Raw genomic sequence first — 12,500 nt, 5'->3', positions numbered from 1 at the left:
GATCAGGAGGCACATTCATATGTATTTTACCCCCTTGGCATCCGATAATATTTTTAAACAATAAAAATTAAAATAGTCTATGGTCGCTTGGTCATAGCTACTATACCTCGCCATTGAGCCACTGAGGAGGAAAAGTGGGGTAAAGTCCACTATCAGTTGAAGGAGACAACAAAAGACTTCCCTCACCAATGCTTTCTTTATCAAGTACTCCTTGTTGACTCTGTGAATCTAAAACACTAGTTATAGGAGAAGTGTTGGTAAAAAACACATTAGAGTTAGTTGAGGGAGGCAACTGTCCATCAATCCCGGCAGGATTAAGTATATTTTCCAAGGTAGGACTTGCTATGCTTGAAGGAACACTACAACCAGCAACTCCTGAATTCAGTTCTTCAACGTGCACTTCCTCGCCCAATGCTGCACTTGAATCAAATGTTGAAATTGATTCTGCCGTCAAGTTTAACCCTGCCATCGAAGTGGATGTTTCATTGTTGTCTAATGCCGTCCCCAGCGCGAGACCAATGATGGAATCCACAGGGTTAGATGTTGTGGCAGAATTGCCCGATAACGATTTTGTGCTAACATCAAACTGGTCCATGACCTCATTAAGAAGTTCAGAGTTGGTGAATTCTGACAATTCCATATCCAATGAAGAACTGACACTTGTGAAGCTATCTTTAGTTGCAACAGGTGGTGAAGAGCGATTGCTGGGTGGGGATGTTGTTGTAGTTAGATTAGGGCAACTAGGAACTCCTGTAACAAAGGTAAGCAAGCAATTTAACACCACAAAACTGGAAAGCTCAAGGAGAACATCATTTACATACAATGCTAATGCATGTATATGCATTCAAATTTCTTCATCAAAAGTATGCTATGATACAATGGTTATGCACACATTTTCATGGGAAATAATGATCAACAAGTGCTCTGTCCATTATTCAATAGGGTCAATTCTTTGTTTTACGTACTGATCATCAAAAACAAAGGATCAAATGGAAACTGACGTAAAACATACCTTGTACACTCCTTGGTGACAGAGATGCTTTGGATTGAGTAGTCCCGGTAGATGTCGACGTCGAGACTCCAGCAGCAAGAATGGTACCAACAGTCTGTCCAGGTTGCGGGATAAACGACACAGCAACTGCACCAGGAGGAACAGAGCTTGGACTTCTAACTGGACGGGGCAAAAGAGTTCTATGCACCGGTGGTCTATGCTGTCGTTTGTGCATCCTCGGTCCCTTGGGACGGGTTTGAGAAAGAGGCAATAAGTCAGAAACAACAGTCTCCTTAGAAGTCTTGGCAGCTGGAGAAACCACTGAGGGAAGGATAAATGGTAACGTCTTGTTTACTTTGGTCACGGCTCCTTTAGGCTTTGACACGACCTTGTCCTTGCTGGATCCCTTCTCTTTGGCTTCTACCTCTGCAGGGTTCTTATCAGGCAAGGAGTTTGTTGTTTTTGACGCTACTTTTGGATTTCTGTTAGCTTCTTTTCCTTTCGTCAACTCAATACTAGCAGCATCAATTAACTTTGTCAAAGAAATTGCAGTTTGTGAAGGTGCCAAATTGTTCTCAACACCATGCCATGTATATTCAAGCTTCAACTTTTCTGGCCTTCCAAGTCCACAGAAGATTTCACCAAAAGTTATGTTTCCACAAGTGTCTAAAGACCAAAAAGTTGGGTGGCTCGTTTTTGCACAAGATCCAGTCTCATCCTGCTTTTCAGGTTGTTCAACATAACATGAATCCATTGGCTCAAAAGTACTTTTTGGAGAAGAATTCTCCACATTTGCTACAATTTTATATGTTTCCTCATTGGGACTGAGATCCACAGCACCTGTAATATCTGGTACTCCCATTTCACCCGATTTGTTGTTGCAATCACCCACAGCTCCTACAGAAGCTGTTTGCAAGTTATTCTGCACAAATGAATCATTGCTCACTTGTTCATATTCTGCTGTTGTAGAAGGTACGGTATCTTGGCCACCGTTTTCGACAGAGCAAGAATGGACCGACAACGCTTGGCAAGATGGAGAACCAGTTTGTTTATCGTCAACATCGCGGCTGACATGAAAATCACTAGGAATAATAATTTGCATCGTAAGGGGTTGTAATGTCTTCATGCACAAGACTTGCCACTTTTTCGTCAGAAAATTGAGCATCAAACTCAATGGTTTCTTAGGAGGAACTGACGTTCGCAATCTAGGATTCTTTGACAATCTTTGCACAGCTGCCCAAGCGGCATGGTTACGAGGAACAAGCTCTAAGCTTATCTTAGTTGGCAAAGGAAGTGATTGAGAATCACCATCATCTTTGCTTTGTCCAGCAGAAGTTAGACGCTTCAGAGCCCTGCAAGCTGGAGCCTTGATTTTGAAATTCCGACCTCTGTTGCGAATAGATATTGTTCCATGGTTCAACAATTCCTCAAGCTTTTTGCCATGTTTGTCATTCCAGCCATAAATTTTCTTACGCAGCTCTCCATAACAAATCAGTCCTCTTAACTCTGTGACCATCTTCTTGTGATTGTCACTCTCATTCATGTGATCGGCAGGGAGATATTTGGTTATCTTGTTTAAGGAACGATAATAAAAATGCCGCACTTGATCTTTGTTTTTAATCAGAGCTGGAGGGTCACCACGTCTCTTGTGTTTTGTCGCAATAAAGTGGTAAATCCTATCAAAGTCCTTACCATACTCATGTAAAGCCTCAAAAAACATGTCCTTTTCTGCTTTACCCCATGATTCCCACTGTCGCTTAGTTTGTTTTTTCCTTCTGTTTGTCTGTGGTGACGACAATGATGGAACTCCATCGCTGGCACCACAATTCTCTAAAAATATAGAATAAAACCATCCATTGTCAAAGAGAGACAATCTGTATTATTATACATCAGACTCACTATGAAAAATCTGATTGGTCGAGAGCATTCAATCAATTCACAATAGCTTGTGAACTTGACATGATAAATGTAATATCTGCTGCAGATATTACATTTATCATGTCAAGTTCAACGTCTGCCTAGTTACTAAGCCCCTTGGAGTGTTCTCCTCAGAAACAAAATGGCTGAACGCTTCGCTTTTGTTTCTGAGGATGAATTATGTGAAAACTGTATAATAAAACAATTATTGAATTCGGTTTTCGGATGATATCATGAATTATCAAAACCTTGTGTCTGTGTTATCTGCTGAAGCCAAAGGCTTCGGCAAATTACACAGACCTCGGTCTGGGATTACACCCGTCGTAAAACCCGTCGGTGCAAGCTTCAAAATTGCCGACAACTTTTGGCGTGTTCCTTAGGGTCTAGAAATTCCCACGGGACTTTATTTCAGGACATATGCTTCCTGACTATTTATAGGAAAGAACTGACTTTCAAAACTTGAATGAATTCTGTTGGCCCTTCAAGTGACAAGGACGCAACTTGTGTCAGGTTATTTCCTCATGGCCATTTTGCTATCACTAATTATTCCTTATGTAACAGTATTTTACAACGTAAATGAAGGAAATGATCCTCTATTTAGTCAAAAAGAGCCTTGTAAACAACGGCATAGGCATGAAATAAGTGCTCAGAAATTAGTGATTTGTTCATGCTGGGTAATTTAACCTCTCGAAATCCGAAGCTCTTTATAGTCCCGCGTAGGAAGTGCGGAAGTGCGGATTTAAAAATAGAAGAAGTTCTGATCACGGAAGTGTTTTCCTATGGGTTGTGCTTATTAATACAGGGATATTTTTGCGCGGTTTAAAACTATCCGGAGAAAGTAGATCTTAGCAAGCACTCTTAGAATTCAAAGAGAAAATTGGGGGTAACCATGCATTTTTGAGAGATAAGCTGGGGCAAAAATACCTTGGCCACATTGGTGGGTGGCAAGTGCTATCCCACCGCCACCCTGCCATACCTGCTCCTTCTAAGGTATAACAATTTAAGTAAAGGCTTGGGAAAAATGCTATCACCTGTGTGAATTTGGTGAAAAAATGGGAAGAGAGGGAGGTGTGTTGTGCATTTTTCCTGCATTGTGATTTAAGCTGGATAGGGCAAACTTGTGAGAGGCTTTGTATTAAAAAGGTGTAGTCAAAATTAAAGGTATTACTACTACAACAAATAATAATATTAAAAATAAACTTTTCTAAGATATAACAAATATTATCAATATATAATGGAAATGCTGCATCTTCTATCCTACAACTGTGCAGAAATTTTAAATATATGTTAGCCATAAAATTATTGAAAAAAAACGAAAACAGAAACAAACAAATAAAAGAATTAAAAATTAGTCACATTTATTAATGGTGCTGGTTTGAATAAAGTTGTTAATCTGAGATATTTAATCGAAGGACAGAATTTGTGTCGTGCTTTTTGGCGCCTTGGAGCAGCACGACAAAAATTACTGTTGTCTGCAACGTGTATTCATCAACCAGTAAACTAAAACTTTAATACAACCTTTCACTGTATTTATCAATTTTTTTTCGAAGAATCGAGCCGAATTAATAATCGAAGGTTAATAAAATCCGTAATTCTTCTACCACTGAGGATTTTTCCTTAAATCAGCCATCAGTTAAAATTTGTAATTATACGTTGTACATTCGGAGACAGACGCAAAATGGCGGTCTCGATAGAATGTTGTTCTTCTTAAATGTAACCGTTCTAAGCTATTGTACCTTGGTTTCCAGCTTTGTTTGATGGCTGAATGGATAATTTTATTCTCTTAGCTGGTCTGGTACTGCTCCTAGTTGCAACACCAACAGAGTTGGTCGCTGTTTCTGGAACTACTGATAAAGAAGAATTCTTTGTTGTTTGTGTAACGTCTTCGTGAAGTCGTTTCTTTGAAGCTTGTGTTTGCGAGCGTGTTTCATGCAAAACTTCCGGATCTTTGCACACAACTTCCTCTCTCAAATCTCCGCCGTTTTGGATGTCTTTAGCTTTGCTTTCTTGTTTGGAAGGAGGTAAACCACTGGCAGTCATCCTGTGAATTTGAAGAGAGCAAACAACAATGGCGATTTCGGTCGCTGGATTTAAGACAGGCTTTTCCTTATATTAACCTACCACATTTCCCGTCACGAAATTAAGCTTTCATAAAAGCAAAAATCGGGATAAGAAGCTACTTCTAAAGCAACATCTGTGATAATTTGGAGGCTGAATGAAGGAAAATTCTTAAAAAATATCGTCCAAACATCGCTCCAGTTCTATGGCTCAGACACACTGCACAACAAAGCGAAAGTTGGAAGACACACAGCGACAAATCTTACCGTCGTCTAGTTCCATAAGTTCGAGAAAGTGTTTTCATAATTCTTTGCTGTAAATCTAGTTGTCTTAAGTGCAAGACAGAGCCTCATCACGGTCCAAATAAGCGAAAAACAGCGAGCGCACCAAACCGACTTCCTCAGCAATCGGCGAAAGCTTGGACGAATAACACAGGAGGGGCAAAGGCTCTTCTCAACTTGAGAGTTAATGTGATCGTAACCAAAAATACAGTAAACGCTTTAAAAATATGTTCAGCTCTTACTTAAAATACAATTATTTCATAAAATTGTTATCTAGTTAAAATAAGATAGCAAGGATCATAAAACAACACATTTGGGAGAAATCAGAAAAAAATAACACCAATTCAGCTAAGGTCAAAATTCCTAAGGATTGTCAAAAATATAGAATTATGCTCATTTTAAGATCTATAAATCTCGGTCTACGGAGGATAAAGATAGTCAGCCGGTTTAAAAAAACTATGAAAAGAAATTGTGGACAATTGCCATGTTTTAATTCGCGATTACCAGAAAAGATGTAACGAAAAAAAATCAGCCATTACCCCAAAAAATGGAAACGACCTGTTGATCAAAAGGGAAGGGAAGTGATTTACCACGAATGATTCTAAATACACTATTTGTAAATGTCACATGAAATTACAGTAAGCAAGCTATAATTCTACTGCTTTTGTGCTGTGCAGTCCTAGAAACTCAGAAGAGGATACGCTTAATGAAATGCCAACCAAGAATTTGAAAATTCAAATCTTGTACGTAGCTACTTAGTACCGCAACAGAAGAATTGAATGCATTGAGACTAACTCTGCTCAGATCTTAAAGCAACTCAGATCGACCAAACAAATCACGGTTAAAGATTTTCAAAACAACCTCCAAGAAGCATGAAGGACAATTCCTTTGACCTAAACGCTTGTAAACGAGCTGAGATCTTTGATCATGCAAGTATATGGTACCAGGTGCTTACATTATCCGTCAAACGCGTCCAGGTTGGTTGAATCGGAACGAAGAATCTACGAAGTTATCTGGCTTCGTAAGGCAGCAAAAGCTCTCGTCTGTAGACTCAGGCTTTCTGATGGAGGCTATCCGAACCATAACAGCAGATTTTACATATTTACGATGCACGTAGACCCCTACGTAGTAAGAAAAACAGTCTGATACCTGACTGAATTTTGGTTTTGGCGCGTGCCGGTCATCAGTAAATGGTCGAAACAGACAGACACGTGACAAATGTTTGTTTCATGATCGTTGCAAAGAGCACTGGGTAGCATAAAATGAATAAGTCACAGGAACCCCAGGTCCGAAGTGGAATTTTTCGAATTTGGCTTCTCTTTGTTAATGGCTCTTCCCGTCATCATCGTAGTATGTTAAAAAAAAAACAGAGAAAAGTAAATGTACGATGAAATAATATATGAAATGGATCATATATGAACTGCGGATATGAAATCAAGTGAAGCAGGAGCCCATCAAGGGGAGCCTCTATCTCCACCAATTCCTTGAGTCAACCCTTTCCCGAGTAGATTTATTTTAAGAACTCCTGAGTGAAGCTATGATCCTCGCAGTTATGAACGTAATTTTTGCAATTGCGTAAAAAAGCCTGAAAAATTCAGGACTTCAACGGTATCGCGAGGTCACGGGTTCAAACCCCGTTGAAGTCCTAAATTTTTCAGGCTTCTTTACGCAATTGCAAAAATTGCGTTGATAACTGCGAGGATCATAGCTTCACTTGAAAAGTAAATGTATATGAAATTAATATGATTTCAGAACTACGGATGTGAAGCTGGAATAATTTTCAAGCAAAAGATAATATTGAAGTTGATGGAAGCAGTTGAGAAGAAGGTTAAAACTAACTCAATACCAGAACCAAGCAGGTCTTAAAATTACCGGTTTAAAGAACACTTGTTTGCCTACTGCTGAATTTAGACTGGTACAGGGTCTCTGTAGTGCACGTAGCTTAACTAAGATCTGTTTTTGTGCTTCAACCTCACCTGAAAAAGTTTATCTATAATTTCTAGAGATATTTTGAACATATGATCCCCATGCCACGTCAATGATTTCTGTAATCTTTTGACAAGATACCGTCAAATGATAGTACTAGTAGTTTTGACTACCTGTAAACACCTATTATAATGGAATCTTTGCTGACGTTAATGTTGACATTTTGTTTTATTAACATACGAATTTGCTCACCGAAGGCATATGAAGGTCCCCAATAGGGTTCTTCAATCCCGCCATCCCGACCAAAATATTCCCTTATGCCCGAAATCCCGCGCGTTTTTATCGGCCAATCCCGGTCCCGGTCATGAAGTCACTACACGATGTCTAAAGTCGTCGTCAATGACAACTACAGTTGATTTACGATACGCCTTGTTAGTCTTTTCCACCAACCTTCACGATGATCCAATTGACCTTAATTGTAGCATTCGCAGTCACAGAACCACAGTTTTGAACCCGTACCTGGAAATGATGCGTGATTGTCCATTATTAGTAGTAATTGAATCTGTTCATATGTTCTTTGTGCTGATGTATACGATCATCAACAAGAATACTTTTCTTCCTAACATTCTAATTAGCATGAAAACACTTCCCGTGAAGCTAAAAATGGCAAACTGCGAAAAGCTGGCGTTACAAAAAGTGAGGAAAATGGTCACGTGGTCAACACTACCTAAAACCCATGGAACAGAAAAATTGCAGTCGCCTTTGCCAATGTCTTCACGGATAAGGTTGAAACAGACATTTTAAACCAAAGCGAACTAAAACCGCTCTTTTGGAAACGATATGTAGGCGACATATTTTCCCTCTAGACTTTAAACAGAGAGGAGATAATGCAGTTCATTGAACAAGCAAACAAACACCATCTCACAATTAAATTAACGGCTGAAATTTCAGATATAGAAACGACATTTCTGGATACAAACATTTACAAAGGCGAAAGATTCAAGACCAATTCAGTCCTTGATGTGCGCACACACGTCAAACCTACTGAAACATTTCAATGAACGCACTTCTCCTCGTGGCACTCATCGGGAGTCAAAAAAAGGCTTCATCAAAGGTGAGGCTCTGAGACTTCTCAGAACAAACTATTCTAAAAAAACATTTGAAAAGCTCATCTAGAACTTTAAATCACGCCAACGTGAAAGAGGTTACGCAGAGAATCTTGTTCAAAGGATCCTCTCAGAAGTGCACTTTAAAAACGGGAAACTGGCACCCCTTCAAAAACCGCAAGAGAGCAAACGAATCTTGCCTTCCGTTACCCAATACCACCCAGCATTGACGAATTTCAAATAAATCCCTATGAAAGTCTGGCATTTAATAGAGCAACAACCATTGCTCAAAGAAATCTACGAAAACTCACCCCTCATATGTTACAAAAGAGGGTGGTCAATCAAAAGCTCTACTCGTGAGAGCCAAATTACAAAACTGAAGGGCGAAATCACGCGCTAGGGAGTCGTGTAGGATCACAGGCGCCCCAAGCTCAGTGTGAGGGAAAGCCAACAAAAATATAAGGATTTGTATGGGAGTCCCACTAAAAGACTTGAAAAGATAATTATAAGAAAAAATTCTCGATTAAAAAGCCTAACCTTATTGCCACACACGAAGGAGGCGTGACCGTTATTGGACGAGAGAGACAATGCAGTCATTCCGGGACCGAGGGGGATAAAACATGTGTCGTTACAAACTTCAACCGTCTAACATTGCTGTGAAATCCACCTGCCGAAGAGGTTGCCTATTTACCAAGTTAGAATTTCGAGTTGGATTTTCGAGTTAGGATTTTCGAGTTGGATTTTCGAGTTGGATTTTCGAGTTGGTCAGTCTAAACTGCAGACTGCATACCAGGGATAAAATACAGACCAAGGTTATGTAACTGTTGAAAAAGCCAAAACCCTTTAGATGTGCTAACAGTTAAGCCTCAATATTGTTTTATGCCTAATTAGGCCTAAAGTTAGCACTTCTAAAGGGTTCGGGCTTTTTCAACAGTTACATCATAACCCTAGTCTGAATTATAACAGAAGAATCAAATAAAATGTTGTTATTTTGATCAACAAAAACTTTGCCAGTTTATTTTCCTTTGAAATTAAACCCACTAACAACCAAATTTCATACAAATCCCCACACCTTACAATTGAAATCTGGGATCCTCCTTGATAACTTGCACATTGAACAGATATATTAATGAACATTATTATATGGCTACAATAGTACACGCGCTCTGATTGGCTACTTGTGACTGAATTGTGGGGCATTATTCTCCTGTAATGCCCACGGGCTGATTACAGGCTTTCAAAAACAAAGCAAAAGGTAATTAAAAAGCCATATAATAAACTACTTACTAACCGAGCTAGCTCAAACTGTACTGGGGAATATTGGCCCTCCGTCGTTTTTGTACGGACCTCGCGCACTCGCGCTCGGTTAGTAAGAAGTTTTATCATATGGCCCATACGGCCCCGCGTGTGCGTTCAATGCAAAACTATTGGGAAAATACCCAACTTCTAACTCTTTTGAATAACGTCCCAAGATGTTTTTCATTCTCTATTTACTGTTTCCTTAAGTCTTTTGCCATTCTATGTGAAAATTGAACAATTAAACGTAAACAAATGGCCAAAATGAACAACCGAGTACCTAAGGAGAGACTGGGCACTAGTAGTTTAAATCACGTTTTTCTCAAAATGTACCCGTATTTACTTTGTTCATAGAATACGAACAGTCCCTTTTTCACTGCTTAGTTAGTCAAGCACAAGGAGAAGATATGCAAAAGACAACTGGATGGGTAAAATCTGAATTTGAGAAGGAGCAAATCCACACTTCATGCAGCTATTTTATCTCATGCCTGTCTTCTCCACGGGCAACCAACTAAGCAGCAGAAGAGGGACTGCTTGTATCCTACTTTCCTCACTACAGTCTTTCTCTCTGTATCAAGGTGTATTATTATAATAATGGTGACACACTGTTTTGGGAGAGGGGGGAGGGGATCACACTGCAGTGGACAAGTATGAGCTCCACAGAGAGAACCAACTCTTGATCAAAATATTGCCTCATACTCAACCATGAATGGTGGGAGATCTTGAATGAAAATTAAAAAAATTGAACAAAATTAAGTCTAGAGTAAGAAAGAATGAAGTAGAAATCACATTAAAATGTTGATCTTAAGAGCAATGGCATCAAGACTGAGCTAATTTAAGGCCATAAAAGTATGAGTTTGTCATTCGTCGTACTCTGACAACTGTTTTGACAGTAAGAAAAATTTGAAGAAACTGTGCTGTGCAATAATTCCGATGAATGGTTATGGAAAGTTTAAAATTGCACGCAAGAAATTAAATACCTCTTACTAACCGAGTTCGAAGTCCGTACTGTAAGTTACGGACCGAGTTTTTTCCCGTTGATTTATGGCCCAAGCTTGAAGCGTGCGGGCCATAAATCAACGGGAAAAAATGAGGATCCGTAACTTACAGTACGGACCGAGAAAACGAGGTGAGTAAGATATTTATTATATCTCTGAGGTTAACCGGCGCGCGGGCAAGGAAACTAGTCAAAGTGAAGCGGAAGGTTCAACTGCCACAAAGAATGCCGTGCCAAAATCCCAAAAACTAAATCTTCTTGGCTGTTAAGTTTGAAATAATTGCTTGCAAGATTCAAACAGTTTTCAGTACAAGTTTATGCAACAGAAATGACATGAAAAACTCGCTAGATGATGTTTTGTTGAAATTTTAAATTTAGCGGGCTGTACAGCGGGCCGTACTGTAGAATACGGCCCGCTAATTTAGCCAATTACAGCGTGCGTACTATCTGAGAGATATAATAAACATGTAAACCAAATGTTTCGAGGCGTGTGCAATGTAATGCTCAAATAAAAACAAAAAATGCAACATTCACAGCGCGCGCTGTCTTATATAAAACCAAAGTCCACATTGAGACCTTCGGGTGTAGGGTGCGGTGTCTAAAAATCATCCTGGCCTTAAAACTGCATCTGCCTGTTGCATCCCTGAAACCTGAAAGGAGTACAGAAACCAGCATGTCTTGAGTTGAGTGCCCCAGGGAAGCAAAATGGCACCCAGCAGGAAGATCGGAGTCTGGTAGCCTTGTGGAGCGTAGATCTTCTCTAAATCTGTCACTAAAGCATCCAACAGTTTCTGTGACACAGATCTTGTGAGCACAAACCATGTTCTTGATGCGTCTATTTGGAGTATCAATGAATGTGGAGGTGTTGGTCTGGGGGCAGGTGTTGCAGTGAGACCGGCTACAGGGGGAATGTACCACAGTACTTGTGCTCAAATATAGCATAATAAAGTGATGTAACATGGCCATAACTATCATATTAATCCACGAAAGGGCAAAACACTGCGTCTTACAATATGACATTGTTATTGTAATGGTGACCAGCTGTATCTCCAGCAAATTTCGTAGTTTTTCTGGCTGGCACTTGCCTTTTAGAGAGAAAACATAGAGCTGCGGTACTGTCCACTCTACTGAATTCGACTTTTAATGACTTTGCGTGTAAATCTTTTTGTCAATCGTGGATATCATATTTACAAGATCTGCTCGAGTTTTTTTTAATAGTTTGTGAAGGAAAGACCTTATTCATCATCATCTGAATCTTCATCGTCATCAAAGTCTCTGCGACTTCGGATCGACTTTTTCAGTATTGTTGTGCTACTTTTCTTAGGTGCCTGACCAGGGGGTACACTCAGATCGCCGCTGTAGTTTATCACGCCGGAACGTGCAATTCTCCATTCCATCATCTCTGTACTAAATTCATCATGGCCACCAAGATCATCAAATCCTATGATCCGATCTACAAATTTGCCATCTTTGACCAACAGAATGGTTGGCAGCACTCGCACATTTAATTTTTCAATTAGGAAATGACAGCGTTCCGCGTTCACTTTGAGGAATTTTGTCTCAACATGCTTCGGGGCAAGGACGGCCAAGTGCTTATCGACTATCTTGCAGCGAAACGTACTGTCGCGATAGAAGTGGCAAACAAGTCTTGGGCTGTCTCTTGTTTCGGCAAAGAACTCTTTATCGCCTGGAACCTCGTTATATTGCCCGTGCCCTTTCTGAAGCCACTCCCGCTTTTGTTGTTCGTACTTTTTCAGCTGCTCCAAGCGTCTCTCTCGAAGGTCTTCCATTTCATCTGTTGTCATACGGTCGAGTTTTTCAAGTTCTGAATCGACCTGATCTTCCACCACTTTTGCCGCTTGAAGTACGGTGTTTTGAATATGTTGCTCGATATTTCCAGCCATTTTACACAGTTTGAAACGGCTTGC

At 39.9% G+C, this 12,500-nt stretch overlaps 2 protein-coding genes across 4 annotated transcripts in view; both read right to left on the bottom strand.

Moving 5' to 3' along the window:
• Positions 1–6,447, bottom strand: part of LOC138015856 (protein cramped-like) — a 13,144-nt gene extending 6,697 nt beyond the window's left edge. For 2 of the 3 annotated variants that reach the window (XM_068862980.1, XM_068862982.1), the window contains exons 1-4: positions 5,233–5,382; positions 4,645–4,949; positions 1,013–2,821; positions 107–750 (exon numbers count right to left, since the gene is read on the bottom strand). In XM_068862980.1, coding sequence (XP_068719081.1) covers positions 107–750; positions 1,013–2,821; positions 4,645–4,949; positions 5,233–5,270 — 2,796 coding nt within the window. In that variant the 5' untranslated portion in view covers positions 5,271–5,382. Of the gene's footprint in view, positions 1–106; positions 751–1,012; positions 2,822–4,644; positions 4,950–5,232; positions 5,383–6,202 lie in introns of those variants that run through there. The other variant, XM_068862981.1, reaches the window with a different exon arrangement.
• A 3,916-nt stretch (positions 6,448–10,363) lies between these two features.
• LOC138015870 (thioredoxin domain-containing protein 9-like) overlaps positions 10,364–12,500 on the bottom strand; it is a 2,192-nt gene continuing 55 nt past the window's right edge. The window contains exon 1 of the mRNA XM_068862999.1: positions 10,364–12,500. This exon is cut by the window's right edge and continues 55 nt beyond it. Within this exon, the coding sequence (XP_068719100.1) occupies positions 11,808–12,476 (669 nt within the window). The 5' untranslated portion in view covers positions 12,477–12,500 and the 3' untranslated portion in view covers positions 10,364–11,807.

Source organism: Montipora capricornis, chromosome 9 (genome assembly GCF_036669925.1).
Source record: "Montipora capricornis isolate CH-2021 chromosome 9, ASM3666992v2, whole genome shotgun sequence".
NCBI classification, from domain to species: Eukaryota; Metazoa; Cnidaria; class Anthozoa; order Scleractinia; family Acroporidae; genus Montipora; species Montipora capricornis.
This window is presented reverse-complemented; position numbering and strand designations above follow the sequence as displayed.